Raw genomic sequence first — 24678 nt, 5'->3', positions numbered from 1 at the left:
CCCTTTCTTCTGGCAACTGTCTCTGATTTTTCTTTGGGTTGCACTGCCTTTTCCACTCCCAAGCCACGAGGGTTAAGGCAAGTGCCTTAGACACTGGCCTCCTTCAGGCCACAGTCGTTGGTTTTAATGGTCATGTGACCAGTCAGAGCTAATGGGATGCCATGAGACCTCACGCTGAGAAGGTAGCACTCTCCTTCTGCAATGGGACATGGTTGGGCGGGGAGGCGGGGAGAGGGGGGTAAGATCTGGAGGTGCAGCAGCCACCCTGTGCTCACAAAGCAAGTACAGTGCTTATCTGGGGACAGAGTCATCAGTGGTGGTGAGCAGAGCCAGAGAGGACGAAATAAGAGCCCCTGATCAAGTGGAATCTTGGGCTTTGGTTATATGAACCAATACGCTCTCTTCTTGCTCAAGCCACTTAGGATTTGGTTTTCTGTCACTTGGAACCAGAGGAGCCCTAACCAATCCATCAAGAGAGCATCCCCAAGCCTGCAGCCACAGGACCGATACTGCATGCACGCGTATGAACGTGTGGTACATGCGGGAGGCGAGACACAGCGCCTAAGCATCGGTGCACAGGGGGCTCAGACATGTCCTGGCTGCCCCAAGGGCCTCTGGGAATGACCTACTGTGCTCAGGCCACCCCTGGGATTTGCAGAGTCCCAGACGAGAGTACAAATGGAGGTCCACATACTATGTGGCCAAATATTTAAATGCCGTATGTAAGTCAAGCTAACAAACTGTCACATAAAACACACCCTTTCCTCCTACCTTGACAAGTACACCTTCATAACAACCTGGAAAGTCAAGTGAGAATGGAGACTTCCCATAGGCAGTGATGTGGGGAAAGGGGGGGCAGCTCCCACCCTGCCCCCTCTCTTTCATTGTCGGCTCCACCGTGAACCATAAGGGGTCCTGCACTCTCCATGTGCACACCCCACTCCCATGTCCAAGCTCCGTCCACATCTGTGCAAACAGCTGCCCTTTGCTCACCCCTGGAAAGGGCCCAGGCGTGTGACCGTGGCAGTATGGCTGTCCCTCTGGAGGACAGCCCCAGGAAGAGGCTCATGCAGGCCTGGACATGGGCTCAGGATCAAGTGGGTAGGAAATTCAGCGTTCTAGATACTTCTAGGACTGGAAGGGCAGGGCACAGGCTTCTGGCAGGCAAGTGCGCTTGGTCCCACTAACCTTTTGTTCTGGAAGGAGACACTGACAAGAGGGGGGTGAGGGCAGCCCCTCCAAAGCACAGACCCAGGGACCCAGAGAAAGGGGCCTCTTGCCTGGGCTAAGGGTGGTACAAGTGGGTCCAAAGATACAGGGCGTGGTTTTTTGTTTTTGTTTTTGTTTTTTGAAGTAGGCTCCACACTCCACGTGGGGCATGAATTCACAACGCTGAGATCGAGAGTTGCATGTTCTAGTGACTGAATCAGCCAGGTGTCCATCCCTAGGGAGGTTTTGAATTGATCAGAATGGGTGGTCTTCAGGGTACTTTTTCCTCTTCACGAACATCCACTCCCTTCTCCCTCTCTGCCTCCTGGGACCGGGATGTATTATATAAGGTACTTATTCCCCTGAGATTTGTATTTCCCTCAGGAACACTGGAGAATGCCACTTATGGCCCAGGTGAAAGATACAGCACTCTGCGGGGGGGGGGGGGGGGGGGCGGGAGAGGGTGAGCCAGTTATTGTCAGGAGTCTGCTGGAACCACCTGGAATGTGGGACATGGCAGCCTTGGATGGGAAGCAGCAGGGCCAGCACAGAGAACATCTCCTGGGTGATCAGGGCTCCTCATGGCCAATGCCAGGTGCAGGAAAAGATGCCCAGTGGGGCACGTGGCACCTTCCCAGTACCCCCCCCCCCCAGTTGTAGGACTGGGGACCAAGTTGGGAAAACACTGCTGTTCCCACCCTACAGTCAAGAGACCTTGAGTGGCGCTCTGTGTGAGATTAACCCCAGGGATAATAAATGCTTCAAAAGCAGGAACCCGGGTTTGCTGGTGTCCAATTTCAGGAAGTTCTCCTTTTGAAAAGGGCTTTCGCCCCAAGGAGGCCATGCTCTGTCCTATACACTCACTGCTGATTCATGCTGTTCCTCTGCTCTCTGGGTGTATTGAGTGTCTCTTCGGCCACTCTGTCCCCCTGAGAGCAGGTGCTCCCTGAAGGAAGAGACCATCTAGGAGTCCCTTTGTAGCCATGGAGGCTGGATACAACATGAAGGAGATGATGACAGCTGTCCAGGCCTGGTCACCCCCTCTGGCCCACAGCTTGAGGCTGTGAGCACTCTATAAAATCTGTTGGTTTCTCTCATGCTCTGCCTCTCACCCCAGTTTTGAACCTTCTAGCTGTCCTATGAAGTCCCTGGTTTCCACCTGTCTCTACTCTTTTCCTCTTGTCTCTGGGACCCTCTAGTTGATAATTTGGTCACATGACTAGTATGTTTCATTGCCTCACTACCACCTCCAAGAATCTGCCTTTTGGATTTCCCCCTTTGATCTGTGCCTGATACTTCCTAAACCCTCACCCTCACCCAGCCCAACCTCTTAGGTCATGGCCCCCTGCCCAGGCCCAAGGTCTAGGTATCCTGTTTGACTGAGGCAGGGGAGAGTGTTATAATGCAAGTTATGATTCTGCAGAGGATTATAAGAGCGATCTTAAAAAAAAATTAAATTAAAAAAAAGAGCAATCTTGAAGGAGGGGATTCTGATTTCGACATCAATTGTGAAGACAATGATAAAGGTAATAGCAATGAGAGTTGTGATGGTGAAGACCATACTGTGTGGCTGTTGGTGATCGTGGCGATGGCAGTGGCGAAGATGGAAAGGATGATAATGTTGATATTGTCACATGATGGCGAGAGGATGACGACAGGATTGATGATGATAAAAATGCCAGTGCTGTGGCAGTAATGGCGATGACGATGGTAGGAATAATGACGGTGATACAAGTGTTGCTGAGACAAGAGGTGATGACAATTTGACGGTGATGACACTAATTGTGGTGATGATGTTGGTATTGACAAGACTGGCGATGACGAAGATGCTGACGCCACGACAGGGATGAAGATGAGGAGAAGGATGACAGTAGGGGTGGTGATGTTGTCAAGGGTGCGAATGGAGGCGATAACAATTCTGATAAGATTGGTGCTGACGAAGATGTCAACGTCATGACTGTGACAATGGTAAGAATGATGGTGATGATGCTGGCACTGATGAGATTGGTGCTGATGAAGATGTCAATGTCATGACTGTGACGATGGTAGTAAGAATGATGGCAATGATGCGGGCACCGATGACATTGGTTCTGACGAAGATGTCAACGTCATGACTGTGACGATGGTAGGAATGATGGCGATGATGTGGGCACTGACGAGACTGGCTCTGACGAAGATGTCAACGTCATGACTGTGACGATGGTAGGAATGATGGCGATGATGTGGGCACTGACGAGACTGGCTCTGACGAAGATGTCAACGTCATGACTGTGACGATGGTAGGAATGATGGCAATGATGCGGGCACTCATGAGATTGGTTCTGATGAAGATGTCAACATCATGACTGTGACAATGGTAGGAATGATGGCGATGATGCGGGCACTCATGAGATTGGTTCTGAAGAAGATGTCAACGTCATGACTGTGACGATGGTAGTAGGAATGATGGTGATGATGCTGGCACTGATGCGATTGGTTCTGACGAAGATGTCAACATCATGACTGTGACAATGGTAGGAATGATGGTGATGATACTGGCACTGATGAGATTGGTGCTGATGAAGATGTCAATGTCATGACTGTGACGATGGTAGTAAGAATGATGGCGATGATGCGGGCACCGATGCGATTGGTTCTGACGAAGATGTCAACGTCATGATTGTGACAATGGTAGGAATGATGGCGATGATGCGGGCACCGATGCGATTGGTGCTGACGAAGATGTTGCTGTCTGGCAGTGATTGGTGGTGATGGCAGGTGCTGATGACGTCAAGAGTGGAGGTGAAACCGCTGTATCACTGATGGTGATCATAGTCGTTGTGGTGAAGGCTCACTGGCATCTGTAGTGGTGACAATGGTGGTGATAGGAAGACAATGGCTACACGGGGCTCCATCCTGCCAGAGATGCGGTGATTACATGTCACTGCTGCGTGGCAGTAAGCATCAGTTCTGCCTTTCACCCATTGCTTCTCTTTGGCCTCTCTCCGCATCCCTTTTTCTGTCCTCTCCACGTTCCTTTCAGCTTCTGAGGATCTTCCAGCCTGGAAGAGCACTGCTGCCCCCGAGGGCCCAGGGCAGGGGTTACAGCAGCGGCGGCGGCAGCAGCTTGTTCTGGCAGCCCTGAGCACCCACTGTAGTAATTACATTATTTGTAGCTTCAATTTGGAATCCATTTTCTGGTCATTTTACAGTAACTCAGTGGTTCACAGTCATTGCGGGAGTCCACAGCCCGAATGCAGCCCCCCTCCCCCTCTTTCCATGGCAATTGTAGTTATAGCACAAATTATCCCAATCAATTTGTGTCTTAAAAGGAATTGAGCAGCCCAGAGAATAAGTGACGGCAGAGGAGCCTGGGGAGTGCTGGGTCGATTCCAGGCCCGCTCCGGTCAGGCTTGGAAGAAAACACAGGCGCTCTCTGGGCTGCTGGCTCGGGCACCGTTTGGCAGTCACTCATCTTTTAATTTTCCACAAAACATTTAAAAATAAAGACAATACGTGAAAGTCCCTCTTAATGGGGAAAAGGCCTCTTGGGCCTCATGCGGAGGGAAGGACTAATTCAAACAGAGCTGGCGGGCACACAATGCCAGGCTCTGAGCCTCTGCGCCCGCTCACCCCGCGGGGCCCAAGGTGGCTGGATCCAGCTGTGATGGCAGAGTTTATCATTACCAATGGGTGAGTTAGAACGAAGCCCAAGGTCATCCCCCAGAAGAGTCCTAACGATGCTCCTGAGGACTACCTTTTTGAAAACCAAAGATCAAAAGAAAAAATAAAGATCACGGAAATCAGGGGTTCCCTGAGGAATGGAGAGTGACTAAAGGGGAGCACGGTCCAACCGCAGAAATGCCCTCAGGGTCAGACAGGGGTGGTTCCAACCACAGCAGGGGTCTATCTTAGGTACATTATCGGAGGGGCATTAAGGGAAAGTGATGGCAGAGAGGGTCCTCTTCAAAAATGTTTTTATTGAGGGGCGCCTGGGTGGCTCAGTTGGTTAAGCGACCGACTTCGGCTCAGGTCACGATCTCGCAGTTTGTGAGCTCGAGCCCCGCGTCGGGCTCTGTGCCGACAGCTCGGAGCCTGGAGCCTGTTTTGGATGCTTTGTCTCCCTCTCTCTCTGACCCTCCCCACTCACACTCCGTGTCTCTCTGTCTCTCAATGATAAATAAACGTTAAAAAATTAAAAAAAAATTTTATTGAGATATAACACAATACAGCAAAGTAGAGTCAAGGCACAGACTCCTATGAAGTTTTATATGGAACTGCACTCATGTAACTACTGCCTGGATCAAAATATAAAACATTTCCAACACCTAAGAAGGTTATCTCTTCTCTTTTCCAGAACACACGCTTCCTACTCCTCCCTCCCCCAGAGGGGACCACTGTTCATTCACTCAACGTTATATCTGCGAGGCTCATCCATGATGTTTTGTGTAGGAAGAAATGTTTTCTTTTCTTTTTTTTATTGCTCGTTCAAATTCCATCGTATAACTATACCCCAATCTGTCCATTCTTCCGTCGATGGACCTTTATTTCCCACGTTTGGCTATTATCAATAAAGTGGCCAGGAACACTTCCAAACAGCTCCCCTGAGAGGCTCCACCAGTTTTCACTCTCACCAACACTGCGTCGAAAAAATAAACCTCAGCTCCTACCTCTCACCATGCACAGAAAATCGATGTAAGACAGATCATAGAGCCAACTCTGAAAGACAAAACAACAGAGCTTCTAGAACACAGGAGAAAACCTTCATAACTTTAGGACATATAGAACCCAAAGCCATTAGATGTAATGGAAAATATGGATAAATCAGACTTCTTCAAATTAAGAACTTTGTTCCTCAAGAGACAGTAAAAAGGCAAGCTCACCTGTGGAACCTCTACGCGATGTGTTAAGTCCCACAAAGGACTCCTACCCGCCCTATGTGAAAGACTCCTACAAGTCAATAAGAAAATGACAAGCAACTCCATTTTAAAAGTGGTTGAAAGCCTCAAAAATCACTCCGGGAAAGAGAAACTTCAGATGCCCTATTAGCATATGAAAAGATGCTCCACATCTCCGGGCACCAGGGAAATACAAAGTACAACTATAATGAGATATCCATCGCATGAACCACCAGAAACAAAAGTGACTTTACCCGTAGTGTTTGTGACGACGTGGAGCGATTGCCACTGCCATCGGATGCCCAAGGGGTTGGTGCTGTAACTTGGAAAGCTGTCTCGCTGACCATATGGCATCCTGTGACCTCGTACTTCTAACTCCTGGGTGTCTCCCCACCAAACCATGTGCACACTTGTGTGCCGCAAGACATCTACCAGAACGATCGGGGCAGCGCTACCCTGTGGGCCCAAGTGGAAGTAACTCGAATGTCCGACAATAAATTGAGTTTTCAAAATTGTGGTATGTTCATATAATGGGACACTATACAACAATGAAGAAGAGACTCCTGCTACATTCAACATCCTAGATGAATCTCACAGGTATATTATACACGCGGAAGGGACACACTGGTGTTCTATTTACGTAGAGTTCAAAAACAGGCAAAACGATGTATGGCACCAGCCGTCAGAACAATGGTTCTTTAGCACAGCAGTGAAAAGACGAAAAGGTGGGTAATCTAGCAGAAGATATGGACAATGGTCACATAATTACACACACACACACACACACACACACACACACGCATATCCATGGATCAAGGTTGTGAAAGAAAAGTCCAGAGCTTTATGAGGTGAAGACTTGACCTGGTTTGGGGACTTGGGGAAGGCTCCCCCGAGGACCTAGACGAATGGCAGGGCAGAGGTGGGACAGGGGAAGGGCATTACAAGCAAAGAGAACAGCATGTGCAAAATCCGTGAGGTAGGAGGAAGCATGGCACCCGGAGGATGGCAGGTAGGGCTGGAACCCAGAGGCCGAGGGAGCATATGCCACAAGAGTGGCTGGAAGGTCACATTTGGGCTAGACTGGACAGACCCCCTTGGGCTCTGATGATTTGGGGGAAGAAAAACAGGACACACCATTCAGGCTTAAGCCAACAAGGCATGTGGTGGGGGATGGGGTGTGTGTGTGTGTGTGTGTGTGTGTGGCTTTGGTCACTTGGATCGTTCTGACTGGACTTCCAGAGCTGGGTGGTTCTGTCTCAGGCCTAGTCACCCACCACTTGGCAGTTCCACATAGTTTGGGACTCTAAGTTCCTGCTGGAGGAAGTGCCTCAGAAGGCTCTGGAGTTCTGCCCCGAGCTCAGTGCTGGCTGGGGAAGGTCCCTATGCTGACTCACAAGTGTGCCGCTAAAGAGCTGTCATATTATTTTAGTGATTTTTAGAAAAAAAAAATGAACAGAATACCCAGCCTAGCCCTTTGGGGTCATCGTGCCCACGTGAAACTCTGTTCTGATTCCAAGCGTTTGTTCTATGTCCTCACCTTTTCACTGAGGAGTTTTGGTTGAGTTCAGTTACTTTCTAGCTGGACGAGGCCAGGCAGAGGATGCCAGCAGGAACTCTCAGTAGGGAGGTGGATATCTGACTGCAGGGCGTTGGCCACAGGGCATGCGGATAGAGAGCTGGGAGGACACAGGTAGGGAGGGGGGCATACCAGCACAGGGAGAAGGGTGATGGGCAAAGAACCACTCTTCGAGACTAACAGCATGGGGATGCTCTAGTCTGTCTGCAAGTTGGCTCTGAGACTCAAGGCAGCAGTCTCAAAAATGTCAGGGAATCGTGCTCAATGTCAGGAACCCTGGGCCCTTCAGCTCACAAGGCACGGAAGAGCAGGGAGGCGGGACAGGAGCCAGGAGTGGAGAAGGTGCCTGTAGATGTGAGGCCCCTTAACCTGACGACTCGGTGAGTAGAGAGCAAGACAGCCAATGTAATAAGAGCCAAGTCGTGCTAGATACTGTTCTAGGTGCTTCACAGAAGCGTGTCCACTTTGCAGATGAGAAAACTGAGGCACCGGGTATTTTGTTCAAGGTCGCAACTAGTATCAGCATGGGCAAGGTGTAAGGCTAGGCACTCTGGCTCCAAACTCACGCTACACTGCCTTTCTGTGTTAAGATGTCTACCCACGATGAGGCTTTGGAAAACAGAACGAGCATCAGGAAGCACCTTGGCAGATTTATACCTGGGAACCCAGGAGACCATGATTAGCTATTGGTAACCCCTTAGGAAGACCAAGGAGATCTTCCCAAGATACATGAATGATGCTGTCCTTAAGCTTAGCTGACAGGGGGCCTGGGTAACGATGCTCAGACTTCCACGCTCCATTCTCACATCATTCATTCATCTATTCACTCAATAATTATTTCATTGAGCACTTACACTACACACCAGTCTTTTAGGTGCCAGGGCTACATCAGCTAACAAGAGAGAGCTTTCCTTTCAGTAGTGTTGGAGAGAAGGGGAAACACATCAAACACACACCATCATTTAGCTACAAATTGTGATAAGGGCCTTGAAGAAGAAAAGCAAAGGGCTACGATGACAAATTATAGGAAGGATGACCTTGTCTTTCCTGGGAATGGGATTCCTTAGGCCTGAGATTTTATAAATAGAGTTCCGTGGACATCTAGGGATATACGGAAGCTATTTCTAGAGTTGTTTGAGCCTCTAAGTTCATTTCAGTTAAATACGTGTGTGTGAGTGTGTGTGTATAAACTATATTTTTAAAACTGTAACAAGAAAAGCGTATGTGTATACTCAAATGTGCTATACGACACACTGGGAACTGTGAGCTCATTCAGGTATTGGCAAGTTGCCTTGTTTTTGTTTTTTGGTTTTTTTTCACCTGACAATGTTGGAATAAAGTTCTCCAGTCATTTCTGTGCAGTTACAGGGACTTATTGTGAGTGTGTCACTAATAAGGAAGGCTGCAACCCAACATTTATTTTGTTTCTTAAAACTCAGGTGTGGGGAAAGCTGATTGGATTTACTAAGACCTATTTTTATGACTTATAATTTTCTTGTTACTGTGAAGCTAAAATAAAGCATGGAAATGTATTGAACGTCAAACTTAAAGTGTTACCCACAGCCTCTGGGGTGAAATCATTGTAGCCATAGAAGCAACTTCATTGTTTTCAGTAGGTCTTTTTATGGCAAGGAAATGTTGCATATTTGAACTTATACATTATCTGTTTTATAGGTATTTTAAGTATTGTTATCTGGATAAGATTTCAATTGAAAAAAAAACAAGTTTGAAAATGCCAGCTTCGGTTCAAAGATGTTGGGGATCTGATGCGACCTCTCCAGTCCCATCTCAGACCCCCGTCCCTCATCCTCCCCCTGCTCCCATGGCCCCTCATTCCCTCATGGCACCTGCCAGTGGCCTGGAAATTCCTGATGGACAACCTAGGGGATGACACAGCCTAAGCTGAGCTGGGAATGAGGCAGGACCCCAACCCAGACAGAATAGACTCTAAGCTTCAAGCCCACCAAGAGCTCTGGCCTATTTTCAGGACCCTGGATAGCAAACAGGCTCCTCCTTTATCCCCAAACCTGGAAGACAATAGTCAAGGCTGCATACTCACCCTTTTTGGTGGCCTCGAAGCTGTCGTGAAAGTGAATCCTCTGGATATCATAGGTCAAGGTTGTGTTGGGCAGCAGAGTCCTGTTCCTGTTGATGATGTTGGCAGAAAATCGAAAGGCATGCTCCTCAGCATTCATGACCTGGGCGTTGGGGCCATCTGCATACTCAAAGATTCCTCCTGCGAGAGAGAGGTAAAATCATGTGTGCTGGGGAAGGAGGGGCATGCCAACAAAGATGCTTGGCTCAGAAGGTTTTATGGGCGAGATTTTCCCCTAAAAAAATGTTCAACAATATCCTAGATAATTCCTATACGTAGAAATTGTGCCAGAGCATAAGAAATAGGAAAATTCTCCTAGTTCATTTCACTCAGCCAGGGACTGGCAAACAGAGCCAAATAAAATGACCAACTTATTTTTTTTTTCAACGTTTTTTTTTTTATTTATTTATTTTTGGGACAGAGAGAGACAGAGCATGAACGGGCGAGGGGCAGAGAGAGAGGGAGACACAGAATCAGAAACAGGCTCCAGGCTCTGAGCCATCAGCCCAGAGCCTGACGCGGGGCTCGAACTCACGGACCGCGAGATCGTGACCTGGCTGAAGTCGGATGCTTAACCGACTGCGCCACCCAGGCGCCCCTAAAATGACCAACTTATTAACATCGCTATGAAAATTTTCAACAGAGTGCTTGCCAGTAGAATCTATTAGAATGTGACAAGGATAATATGACCAGGTAGAGTTATAGTCAATATAAAGAAAGGGTGGTTCAACATAAAGAAATCTATGAATATCATTCCATTACATCAATAGTTCAAAGGAAAAAAAATAACACATGATCAACTCACGAGATGCAGAAAGGCATTTGATAAAATCCAATATACACTGCTGTTAAGAATGCTTAATAAACTAGCACCAGAAAAGTCACCACCTTGAAACATCTTTAGCTCAAATCTGCCTTCAATATCACACTAATGGTGAACACTAGAGACATTCCCATTAAAGAAATAAAGGAGGGATAAAGATCCACGCCACACCATTAACCAACAAAATAAGAAAAAGAATTTAGAGGCACACTTCTTGGAAAGAAAAAAAATGCTTGCAAATGTTATAAATGACTTCCTACAATCCCTTAATCCCCCAAAACAAACACTGGTTAAGAACTAGTAGGAGGGTCGAGTTAGATGATCAGTTAGCATAAACTAACACCATTTCTCTATGTCACCAACAATCAGTAAGAAAACCTAATTGCAAAAGATCTCCTTTATAACATCGACAAAAACATTAAATAGCTAGTAATAGAGCAAATAGGAAGTATGCAATTTCAGCATTAAAAATGACAACAACACTACAGTAGGGAGATATAACAGAAAGTTTAAATGACAAGGCATGTTCTGTTCCAGGATGGTCAGGCCCAAGAATGGAGGTGTCAGTTTATTCCAAATTAATTTTTCAGTTAATTTAATGCAATTCCTATCAGAATCATAGAAGGGTTCTTCTTTTACTTGACAAGATGACTGTCAAATGCATCTGGAAGACTAACCGGGAGGTAACAGCCTGAAGAGAAGAAGGTGATCTACACTGCCAGATTTAAAACGGATCATAAAAGCCAAAATAATTAAAAACATGTCCTAATGGCATATGAAAATACAGACAGATCAACGGAATGAGATAAAAAGCCCCCAGAGAGAGATTTAAGTAGAGATGAGTATTTAAGACACGACAAAGGTGGCCATTTCCAATCAGTAGGTAAAATATAAATTATTCATTAATTGTGCTGAGACAATTATTCCATTATTTGGGAGAAATTTAAGTTAGATTCCAATCTTAAGCCATATATCAAAATAAGTTCCAAGTGGATTAAAGATTAAATAGCAAGAAAGTCAGGGAAGGAAGGAGGAAAGAAGACAGTATAAAAGTACCAAAAAAGAAAATATAGGTGAATGTTACACAATATTGAGGTGGAGGAGGCCTTTCCAGGAATTACAGTAAAGTCAGAAATCATAGGAGAAACATGGATAACTCTACAGAAATAATATATATCAAATAATGATCTATCAAAACTACCATAAACAAAATTAAATGGCAAACATCGAACTTGGAAAAATATTTGTAACTTACTTGGCCGTATAAAAGTTGGTGATCTTATTAAAAAAAAATAAACACTTAATGAAAAAAACCCAAATACTCCAATAGAAAAATGTGCAAAGGATAGTTCCCTAAAGAAAAAAAAATGACACGGGGCGCCTGGGTGGTTCAGTCGGTTGAGCATCTGACTTCAGCTCAGGTCACGATCTTGTGGTCTGTGAGTTCGAGCCCCGCGTCGGGCTCTGTGCTGACAGCTCAGAGCCCGAAGCCTGCTTCAGATTCTGTGCCTCCCTCTCTCTCTCTCTGCCCCTCCCCCACTCATGCTCTGTCTCTCTCTGCCTCTCTCAAAAATAAATAAACATTGAAAAATTTCTTCTAAATAATACAAAGGAGCTGTTAACGTATTAAGAAATGTGTATCGTCCCTAAACATCAAATAAACTCCATTTCAACCATCAGTGAGATACCATGTTTTCCCCATCCCGTGGGCAAACACAAAACAAATTATAACACCCAGCTTTGCTGAGTGTGTTTAGAAACAGATGCCTGCCTAGCTTTTGATGGAAGTGAGAACTGGTACACCCCGCCTTCCCGGTGGCTACCAGAAAATATCAAAAGCCTTAAAAATGCTCAGGTCTTTGACTCAATACTTTTTGACTCAATTTCTTCGGTTTCTAGGAATTGACTCTGACGGCAATGGTGGACACACCAATCACGCGTGGGGCAGGGGGTCTAGGGACGTCCAACACCAGGGACAGAGTCAATAAGCCACAGTAAGCTGTATATTTCCATGTCATAGCAAAAATTTAATGATTTGGAACCTCCCACGAGTTTTAAGTGAAACGCAAAGGTTATAAGGTGCGGTGTGATTCCATGTCGGTAGAGGAAGAACGGAAGGAAGGAAGGAATGGAAAGAAGATGAGGAATTTCTACCACTGACATAAAAATAGGAGATGTTTTCAAAACCGCACAGGTGAACGGTCCCATGAGGTAGATTTCTTATGTTGTTCTTTGTGCTTTTCTTTATTTTCCAAATGAAGTTTTTATGTTTTCTTTCTTCACTCCTTTAAGGAATCAACTTTATCAAGGTATGATTTACATTGAGAAATCCCACAACATGTGCCTTGTTTTAAGTGCATGGTGACTTGTGGTGAATGCACTGACTTGGGTGGCTACCGTCACAATCCTGAACATTCCCATCACCCCAGTAAGATCCTTTGTGCCCATTTACAGTCAATCATAGTTTCTGCCCCCAGCCACAGGCAGGCACTAATTTACTCTCTGTCTCTAGAGATTCCTCTTTTCTGGACATTTCCTGTAAATGGAATCCTATAAATGGAAGAAGAAATAGGTGGTCTTCTGTGTCTGGCTTTTTTCACTTAATGTATTTTTGAGCCTTACCCATGTTGTAGCGTGTCTCAGTACCTCATTCCTTTTGACCGTTAAATAATATTACTTTCTACAGATGTGGCACAGTTTCTTCATTTGGGTTATTTCCATCATTTTGAAAAAATTTTTTTAAGTTTTTCTTAATGTTTATTCATTTTGAGAGAGAAAGAGAGAGAGCGCGTGCGCGCACTAGTGGGGGAGGGGCAGAGAGACAGAGACACAGAACCCGAAGCAGTCTCCAGACTCTGAGCTGGTAGCACAGATCCCGACCCGGGGCTCGAACACATGAGCTGTGGGATCATGACCTGACCTGAAGTCGAAGCCTGAGCTTAACCGACTGAGCCAGCCAGGAGCTCCTGAAAAACAAATTTTTTTTTGTTTTGTTTTTTTGTTTTTTGTTTTTTTTTAAACTTTCGACTTTTTAAATTTATTTTTGAGACAGAGCATGAACAGGGGAGGGTCAGGGAGAGGGATACACAGAATCCGAAACAGGCTCCAGGCTCCGAGCCGTCAGCACAGAGCCCGACGTGGGGCTCGAACTCACGGACCGCGAGATTGTGACCTGAGCCAAAGTCGGCTGCTCAACCGACTGAGCCACCCAGGCGCCCCTGAAAACAAAATTTTTAAGTGAGTATTTTAAGGGGTGCCGGATGGCTCAGTTGGTTAAGCATCCAACTTCAGTTCATGGTACGATCTCACGGTTTGTGAGTTCAAGCCCCGAGTCGGGCTCCGTGCTGACAGCTCAGGGCCTGGAGTCTGCTTCCGATTCTGTGTCTCCCTCTCTCTGCCCCTTTCCTGCTCGCACTCTGTCTCTTCCAAAAAATAAATAAAATTAAAAAAATTTTTTACGTGAGTATTTTATGAAAAGATGCTTAATGTCATTCATCATCAGGAAAATACAAATCAAAGCCACACTGAGATACCACCTCACACCGGTCAGAATGTCTAAAATGAACATATCCGGAAACTATACATATTGGTGAGGATGTGGAGAAGCGGGAACCCTCTTGCACTGTTGGTGGGAATGCAAACTGGTGCAACCACTCTGGAAAACAATATGGAGGTTCCTCAAAAAATTAAAAACAGAACCACCCTATGACCCAGCAATAGCACCGCTAGGAATTTACCCAAGGGAAACAGGAGTGTTGATGCATAGGGGCACATGTACCCCAATGTTTAAAGCAGGGCTTTCCACAACAGCCAAATTATGGAACAAGCCTAAATGTCCATCAACGGATGAACAGATAAAGAAGATGTGGTTTATATATACAATGGAATACTACTAACAATGAAAAAGAATGAAATCATGCCATTTGCAGCAACGTGGATGGAACTGGAAGGTATTATGCTGAGTGAAATAAGTCAGTCAGAAAAAGACAGATATCGTATGTTTTCACTCATATGTGGGTCTTGAGAAACTTAACAGAAGTCCAGGGGGGAAGCGAAGGGGAAAAAAATCGTTACAGAGAGGGAGGGAAGCAAAGCACAAGAGACTCTTAAATACAGAGAACAAACTGAGGGTTGATGGGGGCGGGGGAGAGGGGAAAATGGGGGATGGGCATTGAGGAGGGCACCTGCTGGGATGCGAGCGGGTGTTGTATGTAAGCCAGTTTGACAATAAATTATATTAAAAAAAATGAAGTGAGTATTTTAAAAAGTGGATAAATAAACCTGCGCCCCTGCCTCAGGCCTCCAGCAGGCTTACAATTTGTAACATGTAGTGTGTATGCACATGAGTGTGTGTGGGTGTGCATAAACGGGCTGGGCGCACGCATAAAACAAGACGAGAAGAACTGTACCCCAAACCGTCAAGAGGGGTTCTCTCTGAGTGACAGGATTATGGGTGACTTTAATTCCCTTCTTTGTGTTTTTCTGTACTTTCCAAAAGTTCTACAGTGAACATGTGTTATATTTCTAATCAGAAAAGCCATCATGTGACGGTGTGTATGTGTTTAAAGGAAAATAAATGATCAAAATACCATATGATCTGGTAATTCTAGGGATTTCAATTTAATGCTGGGGAGTCAGCATTTCTAGGGATATAAATTTAGAGTAAGTTAGAGACACATAAACACATTTATGTATGAGGATCTTCTTGACTATGATATTGAAAAAAATAGAAACAATTTAATGTCCCAAAGTAGGAAATTACTCAATATATTAAAAGCCACCCATATGGCAGAACAACTTGCAGGCATTAAGAGTCAGGGTAGGGGCGCCTGAGCGGTTCAGTTGGTTAAACACCTGACTCTTGATTTCAACTCAGGTCATGATCTCACCGTCGTGAGATCAAGCCCCACATAGGGCTCCGTGCAGAGCGTGGAGACTGCTTGGGATTCTCTCTCTCAACCCCTGCTCTTGCTCGCATGCGCTCTCTCAAAATAAATAAATAAACATTAAAAAAGAAAGAGTCATGGGGCGCCTGGGTGGCGCAGTCGGTTAAGCGTCCGACTTCAGCCAGGTCACGATCTCGCGGTCTGTGAGTTCGAGCCCCGCGTCGGGCTCTGGGCTGATGGCTCGGAGCCTGGAGCCTGTTTCCGATGCTGTGTCTCCCTCTCTCTCTGCCCCTCCCCCGTTCATGCTCTGTTTCTCTCTGTCCCAAAAATAAATTAAAAAACGTTGAAAAAAATTAAAAAAAAAAAAAAAAGAAAGAAAGAGTCAGGGGTGCCTGGGCGGTGGCTCAGTCAGTTAAGCGTCCAACTTCGACTCAGATCATGGTCTCGCGGTTTGTGAGTTCGAGCTGTGCTGACAGCTCCGAGCCTGGAGCCCCCTTCGGATTCTGTGTCTCCCTCTCTCTCTGCCCCTCCCCTGCTGGTGCTCTGTCTCTCTCTCTCAAGAATAAATAAAACACTAAAAATAAAAAATAAAAAATAAAAAATAAAGAGTCAGGGTATAGGATGGCATGATATGGTGCCCAGCATTTGCTGCAAAACAAAAGGGGAAGGGTGAGTGTGTGTGAAAAGGATACAAATGGGGCATAAAGGTGAGGAGTTGCTGATCACTGGGGCCGGATGGTGTCTGCAGATGCTTATTACTGTTCTCGTAAAAACTCACAAGACTCAGACGGAAACCTAGTAGAAATTAAACAGCTCATCAAGGAGCCAGCGTACAAATAGAGACAAACATATAGCCTTCCTATATATCAGCAATAAACCGTGAGGAATTATAAGGAAAAAGAGAGACCCTATTCACAAAGGCAACAATAAGAAAATAAAATACTTTACAATAAATGTGCAATTCTTATACCAAGGAAACCACAAAACTTTACTGGGGGACATAAAAAACTGGAATAAATGGAGAGGCATAACTTTCTCCTGGAAGAGAAGGCTCAATATTGTAAAGATGTCAGTTCTCTTCAAATTAATTTATAAATTTAATGCAACTCCAATTAAAATCAAAAAGGACATACCAGAAGGGCATACACGAAAATGTTAACAGAGGTTCTTTCTAGAAAGTAAAAAGATAATGGATTGCTTTTGCTTAGTGCTTTTTTTCCCCAAGTCCTCTGCACCAAGCAAGAGCTTTGGTAATAAGGAAAAAGCTTTAAAAGAATGCTCTTAAGGAATACTTAATGTTATAGAAAATGCTCGTTCTTCGCCCCCCACCCCACCAAAGCAACAAAATTATATTACAGTTTGAAATCTATTTATCAAGGTAAAAGCACATTATCTATATTTACAGAAAAAAGACTGGAAAGATTTGTACCAACATCTGATCAATGCACATCTCTGGACAGAAGGGGCTTATGGATACGTTTCCCTTGCTCCTTGTATTATCTTGATTTTTCTAGGTTATTCACAATAAATATGCATTTTTTTTTGTATTTGAACATGTAAAAATAAAAAAAAAATGTATCAAAGAGAGCCTGGGAAGAAGTCCGGTCACTATAGATCCCATCCCAAATGAGGGTCAAAGGTCATGGGACAAGGAGCCATTTCCTAGGGCTTCACGTCTTCCCGGCCTCTCACATCCTGGTGGGGAGGAAAGGAGAGAGGTTGATATCTTACAAGGGTGGTGACACATCTCAGGCACTGAGACCCCAGCCTAGGGGATATGTGATTCAGTTCCATAAACAACCACCAACCTCTACCACATGCCAACCTGTCACCGGGTCCTAGGACATCAAGAGAAGTTGCCACCAGGCTCCTGCTTCTCAAGGAGTGCTTAGGCAACAATAAGCAGAAAATACCCAGCACCTGTGTGGTGCTTAGCTGTTGGATGCAAAAGTAGAAAGGTTCCCAATTTAAACTCTGGTGACAGTTATGGCTCAGTCTAAACCCAAGCCCTTTACGCTTGATCTCTCTGAGACTCAGTTTCTCCATCTGGAAAATGGGTACATACTACCAAGGGTTGACCATGGCAAGGAAGAAAATGATGTAACTAAATGCAGGTCACATGGAGAGAATTTAGCTTATGGTAATTCTTTATTTTTTTTATTTTTTTAATGTTCTATTTATTTTTGAGACAGAGAAAGACAGAGCATGAGCAGGGGAGGGGCAGAGAGAGAGGGAGACACAGAATCCGAGGCAGGCTCCAGGCTCTGAGCTGTCAACACAGAGCCTGACGCGGTGCTCGAACTCACGAACCGCAAGATCGTGACCTGAGCCCAAGTCGGACGCTCAACTGACTGAGCCACCCAGGCGCCCCTCATGGTAATTCTTAAAGGAAGACACAAACAATGCCATTTATTTATTTTTTAATTTTTAATTCTTTTAACGTTTTATTTATTTTTGAGAGACACACAGAGACAGAGTGTGAGTGGAGGAAGGGCAGAGAGAGAGAGGGAGGCCCAGAATCCGAGGAGGCTCCAGGCTCTGAGCTGTCAGGACAGAGTCTGACGCGGGGCTCGAACTCACGAACCGCAAGATCGTGACCTGAGCTGAAGCCAGCCGCTTAACTGACTGAGCCTCCTAGGTGCCCCCAAACAATGCCATTTATAAAAACAAAATGAATTTTAAACTTCCACGTTTTAGGGCAGGGGGTGGCAAACTTTTTCTGTAAAGGATCAGATAGTAAATATTTTTGGTTTTGTGGGCACGATGGTCTACTCAACTTTCCCACTGTAACATGAAAGTGATGGACAGTATGTAAACAAACAGGTGCAGGTGTGTTTCAATAAAACTTTATTTACAAAAACAGCTAGCTGCCTGGATTTGGCTGGTGGGCTGTATGTAGTTCATCCCCTCTTCTAGGGAAGGGCAGCCTTTATCTTAGAGGTAAAAGGACTTTAGGGCCCGGATGGAGAAGAGAACACTGTGATAGTACTAAATTGCCGGGCAAAGAAAAGGAAAGATGCAAAGTTGAGTTCTGAACGAGGAGGATGGGAGAAGGGCCCAAGAGGAAGGGAACAGGCATGCTGTGGACCCAAAAAAGGGAGACAGGAAAAGAATATGACTCATGGCCAAAACCAGAGGAGACCAGTATGAAATCCTTCACGGCAGGAAGGAGTTGTGGTAGTACCGTGATGCCCGGTGCTTAGTTTTCTGTGCGCCTGCACTGTGCTGTCACCTCCCTTCCTTACAGGAGCCCTGACATTTAGTAGAGTTGCCCGCAGAAAGTGGACACCAGCTTGTGCTCTTTGGGGGAAGTGACGAAAGGTGGGCAGCGCCCGGCACAAGGTGAATTGGGCAGAAAGAAGATAAGAAGTAGAGAAGGTGGGAGAGAGAGAAGAGAAGTTGGAACAGGAGAGGTTCGGAGAAACCGGAAGCCCTGGAGGATCCTCAGAGACACGGCCTGGAAGAGGCGGCCCCTCCCCTGCTCCCAAGCAGGGTGCAAGGATGGGCGTCATTCTATTTGAACATGTAAGGGCAAGGTGATCCCTAAAGTTGAATGTCTTGGGACACCAAGGCAGTACGTATTTGGGTACAACACAGAGGTTGAGAGAGCAGGTCCTGGACGTGGCAGACCCGGGTTTGAATTTTCCCTTCGTAGGGTGCCCTTTTCTCTAGAGAACTGTTCTCAGTTGAAGGGAGCCACCTTGCCCAAGAGGTTCCACCACTCATCTTGGCCCCGGGGACAGTCTGCAGCCACTGATAACTCATGAACACTGGGGCTCAAAAGTGTGGTCCCCTTGCCTCAAGATGGGAATAGCTGTATGCATGTATGCAAGAGCCCGCCCCCCTCCCCCCGCCCCCCGCTGAAGCACCTCCATATTGCGTCTGGCAAAGGCCAGATCTTACCCGGGGCCGTATCTTTGCCTAGCCCGGTCTGCTTCTCTACCCTGATTTGCCTATCCCCCTACAGAATTTTCCTAAAGAGCTCTCTTCCCCTCTATCAACCTCATGCATCCCAATCCCTGCCTCAGGCTCTGCGTCTGGGAGACCTGATCTAAGATGGGGGTGACATTACTCCAGAAGAAGTATCAACCACACTTTACCTTTCCATGCTTTTGAAGGAAGGGAAAGGGGGCACCGAACCTCATCAATTGATAAACCATCAAGGGTTCTTCTACCCTCTCCCTACTGGGTCCTCTTGACCCCTTTCCCTTTTGTGCAGGGGGCTTCTACAGACCAGGGAGCTTTGGGAGCTCAGGGTCTGATAGGGTAGGGGCCCTGACTCAAGCTCCACCCCATGGAAGAAAGGCTGCTTTGGGTCCTGGCTTCTGGAAAGAGCACCCTGCCCCACTTAGATGCAGTTCCCCCATTCAATTGGCTCCCCTCCATTTTCTCCCTTCCCATACATTCCTCATGATCGTTATTTAAAGAGGCTAATAAGTAGGTTGGCACCGTTGATTAATGCATAATCTTAATCATGATTGCATAGTGTAATTGGCATTAATTTGAAGAGCCAGTTCATTATGAAAATAATTGTCACTGCTTTCTGCTTTAATAAAATGGAGCAGAGACACCAGGGCTGCTGAGAAAATGGGGTGTGTGTGTGTGTGTGTGAGAGAGAGAGAGAGAGAGAGAGAGAGAGGAGAGATGGGTTCCAGAAGATGTAAGCAGGGGTGGAGCACAGCTGGAACTGGAACATTTTCTTTAAACAAGATCTTGAATGGAAACCTACTGGGTAAAAATAATAATAATAATAATAATAACAACAACAACTAATATGTCAGGGATGATGCTGAGTGCCTTCCGCACTCTCCATTTAATATTCACAAGAACCTCTACAACCCATTATATAGAAGCTATTACTGTTCCATTTCACACAAGAGAAAACTGAGGCCCAGGGAGGTTCAGGATGCTGTTATTAACTACTGTGCAATAACTTCTCTTCTACAACCAAAGCCAGCTTGTTAGAGCCAACTGTGAAATTTTCAGAATTTGTAAGTGAGCTGGCAGCTTGAAATCAGCCATGGTGAAAGTATTTACACCACGGAAATAAGCAGATGCTACAAATTAGGACTTTTTTTTCTGGAAAGTGTGCTTCCTAGCACACCGCTGCCCAAGCCTATTCCCATCATCTGGGCATTTAAAGACTTGGTGCCATGGTTCTGGAGAAGGCTCTATAGCCCCCAAGGCTCCACCAAGCACAGCACAAAAACCACTGCTCAAATCTACCCTCGTCTGCGGAGTGAAAGTCAGGGCCAGGGGTGAGGGAGGGGGGGGGGTTGAAGTGAGCTGTGCCCACCGGAATGAACCTCCTTCTGGCTCCTTCTACAACAATGGGCTCTTGAGTTTTGAGAAACACTCTGGATACCCTAAGCAAAAATGCCCATATTAAAAGTTGTTTCAATGTGTATTTATTTTTGAGAATCAGAGAGACAGAGAACAAGTGGGGGAGGGACAGAGAGACAGGGAGACAGAATTGGAAGCAGGCTCCAGGCTCTGAGCTGTCAACACAGAGCCCGGCGCAGGGCTCGGACCCAAGAGCTGTGAGATCACGACCTGAGCTGAAGCCAGACGTTCAACCAACTGAGCCGCCCAGGCGTCCCAGAAATGCCCATGTTTTTAAGATTGCTTTTTCTGTCTCTGAAAACGTGCTCAAATGGTGGAATTTTCCTGCCTCCCAGGTGAGCCTGCTATGGTGGCCTGTGTCAAGCTGAATGGGACCTCAAAAACCAGGAACAAGGATTGTCATGGCTTCCTTGCCAGGCCTCATCCTTACAACATTAAGGGCAAGGGCCCCGGAGGCACCCCCACCCCCCTAACACATATTCTTTCTGGTCAGATGGACCTAGAAATACCCTGAGGCACAGGTCTTAGGGCAAACGATAGCACAAGGCTGAGTCCCTTTGGTCAAGCCCATGACCTCATGACGGTCTAGGGCTGGTCTGGAAACTGTTGAGATTTTCCTTTCTCTTGAACAACTTTGTGCTCCTGAATTTGGCCCTTGCAAAAGCAGCCCAGCCCTGAGTGCGGTGAGCCTGGGAGACTCAGCAGAGCCTGTGCTTGCCTCCCCCGTCTGTCTGGCAGCTGAGTCCCAGGAGACACTCATGTTCCCAGCACCAGGCCCAGGCACTGTCTGTCCTCTGGGGCCTGAGTCTGCTCTTTTTTTTTCTAGTGTGCTTTGTTCTTTTTCTGAAGTTTCCAAGGTGTCGTGGAGATTAATTGAGACGCTGATCAGCGAGATTGTTGCTAACAGCCTCTTCCTGGGGCCCGCCTCCCTGTCTGTTCTGATCAGGGCTTTCTCTTCTCCCTGCCAGGGCCCCTGCGGCTCTGTGCAGCCTGTGGGTTGGAATAACCAGGCTCTGTTCTCTGCTGTACCTTGGCCAGCCCTTAGGGGACCCTGACAGTGCTTCTGAACTTGCTTTTGGGCCTCTCTGTGCTGTTGTCTCAGCAGGAGGAGTCAGGGGACACGTTGGCTGGCTTTCCCCGCTGGGCCTAATATGTGGTTTGCAATAGGCAAGCAGTGCCCAGCATAAAAGGCCCAATGATGGGCTTTCTGAGGTCGTGGGCAAGGGGGGAGGGGGCAAGGAATAGGCGTGTCTCCCCTTTCATTCGTTCGATCGTTCATTCGTTCATTCATTCTTTCGTTCCTCAAGCAGTTTATTGGCTACAAGTGGGAACACGGCTGTGTGCCGGTCACTGTGTGAGTCAGCCCATGGCTGGACACACTTCCAACCCTCCAGGGTGTTCCTCCAAGGGGTGAGAGGAGGAACACCCATAAAAACACTACATGGGTAAAAACTCTCCATGTGATAAGAATGGTCAGAGAGCTGGTGAGGCTCAGAAGGGTGCCATGGAGGTCTTCACGGAGGAGGCAGCATCTGACCTGCTCGAGCTGAGCTGTGGAGGGAGTGTGGCAGGCCGCAGCAGGTAGGGAGACTGGCCTGGGGCGGGCACCGTGGGCATGAGAGAGTGCTAGGGCGGGTGGGACCCAGGCAGGAAGGGAGGACTGGTCAGTGAGGAGGGGCCAGAGGGAGGCAGGGTCTGGGACAGAGTGCGCCAAAGACACCCCCAGAGTCTGGATGAGGACAGAAGTACAGTCAGGTGCGTAGGTGCTACAGCCAGATAGCTGGGTTTCAGAGGACCCCACCGCTTCCTGGCTGTGTGACCCTGGGTGGGTCCCTCACCCCTCTGGGTCTCTGTTTCACCTTCTGAAAACAGGGATATTAACAGCACTTGTAACACAGAGCCATTCTGAGGCCTAAATGGCATAAATCATCAAAGGCACGCCGTAAGCCCTCGAGAGGGGCAGGAAGTTACTCTCACGAGGTGACAAGGAAGCCGGGGAGCACTTAGCTGAGACAGAGGCATCCAGAGAAGCAACAGATTGGACAACAGGATGTGCAAGGCCCATAGGGTCCCGGGGGAGGGGCTCCTGATTGAGTTCCGGGGCCTGGTGGCAGTTGTTTTAATTGATCCGGTGATATGCGGAGCTTTGTCTGTACAACTCAGGGACACGCAAGTCAAATATTGCAGAATCGACCGTGTGGGGAGGATGGCTGGAAGGCTCCAGTGCCGCCCAGAGACCCTGATGACCGATGGGCTGTCATCAGGCAGAGGAACAGGAGCTAGAGCTGCTGGGGACAGGGCTGGGAAGGGGGCTGCTGCAGAGGGGTGCGGTGAGCAGACAGTGCCCTTGCCGGAGGAGCCAAAGGAACAAAGACCTAGAATCCTTGAGAGGCTGGTGGGGCCAGCCTGCCTCCCGGAGGCGCTGAGCCGTGACACAGCCCACCCTCGCGCACCCATGCCCACAGCACAAAGACCGGCCCCTAGCTGGCATCCCGGCCCAGTCCGACCTCCCCCAGCCTCAGCCCCTCCACACAGCACGTCCTCTGTCCACATCACGGAGCCTGCCGGTCTGTCCGCACCTGTCCGTTCCAGTGTGCTCTTCCTCCGCCTGGGTCACCTTCCCTTCTTCCTCCGTTTCATCCCTCCAAACCTGGCTCCCACATTTCTCTTCTGAGCCTGAGGAGCAGACGCGGTCCCTATGCCCTTGTCCCACCCAAGGGCCACCTGTAGACACTTCCTCTGCTTTCTGGGCAGAGGTCTGGGCTTTCTGTATCCAGGATATCCCTCTGGCAATGGTGCAGGCATGGCCAGTGCAGGCCATAAGAGCCAGGGCGTTAGGAACGCTGCAGAACCTCTGCCCAGAAGACATGGGGCAGATGAATGAACTCGTTCCCTTGCCCCTTGGGGGTGCAATTCTGAGGCCCACTTCTATAGTTTCTCAAAGGGCCCCGGCAGGGCTAAGCGCCAGTCGTCCACAGTGCCCCTCGTCCCACATGCCTGGGATCAGCTCCCAGATAAAACTGCTCACGCGAGAACCTTTGTTGCAGGGCCTGATTTTGGGGTCCCCTACTAAGACATCCTCCCTGAGCTCTGAAGTCATCCTCTGTAAGTAGGCTCACACGTGTTACAATGCGTCATAGGCTCCTCTCCCTCTCCCTGTTAGGCTGTGGTCATCTGGAAGGAGGGGGACACATCTCAGTCATCCTGGCATCCCTTTCCCTCCCCCAGTCCCCAGCACATATCTATCACAGAGAGGATATCAAGACCCATTTGTTAAATAAATGCATTTGTCAATGCACATCACACACACACACACACACACACACACACACACAGAGCTCATTTTAAAAGCTAATTCTAGTTCAGGATGTTAATACAGTTCAGTGACAAAGCAGAAAACATGCAAATATCCTTCAGACCACCTGCCAAAAGAGGCTCAGCCAGGAGGCCACCCGGGTCCCACAATTTCCCAGCTGCTCCCACCCCAGCCTGGCAATGATTGGCTCCTACTAGATGAGGAAGCTTCAGCTGAGGTGTTCTCAGGACGCATCCTTCCAGGCCCCTGCCCCCTGCGTGGATGGCCAGGTGCCCTGTGGCTGGAGGCATGGCTGGTGGCAGCAGAGAGGGAACCTGGCTCTCCCTGGCTGGGCACCCCCACCCCCGGCCACCTGCTCCGCGGTGGTGTCAGCCTATGAATGACAGCCCCACCTCCAGCGGCCCCTCAGCGCCGGCCTACACACCCACAGCCCTGCACGGAGAATACCAGGAGGCCCAACTGAAGGCCGCTCTGGATGTGGAGTGGGCAGAGGTGAGGGGCAGGAGGAGCAGAGGCCGGGAGATTAGTGGAGGAGAAAGGAGCAGCCCGTTCT

The 24678-nt window shown here is 47.6% G+C and overlaps 1 protein-coding gene across 1 annotated transcript in view; it reads right to left on the bottom strand.

Annotated features, from left to right (window-relative positions):
* The window catches only part of GRIK3 (glutamate ionotropic receptor kainate type subunit 3), a 222880-nt gene that overhangs the window by 74903 nt on the left and 123299 nt on the right, over positions 1-24678 (bottom strand). Inside the window, 1 exon segment of the mRNA XM_047870978.1 lies at positions 9722-9898. Coding sequence (XP_047726934.1) covers positions 9722-9898 — 177 coding nt within the window.

Source organism: Prionailurus viverrinus, chromosome C1 (genome assembly GCF_022837055.1).
Source record: "Prionailurus viverrinus isolate Anna chromosome C1, UM_Priviv_1.0, whole genome shotgun sequence".
NCBI lineage: Eukaryota > Metazoa > Chordata > Mammalia > Carnivora > Felidae > Prionailurus > Prionailurus viverrinus.
The sequence above is the reverse complement of the archived record's forward strand: the minus strand, read 5'-3'. Positions and strand labels throughout refer to the sequence as shown.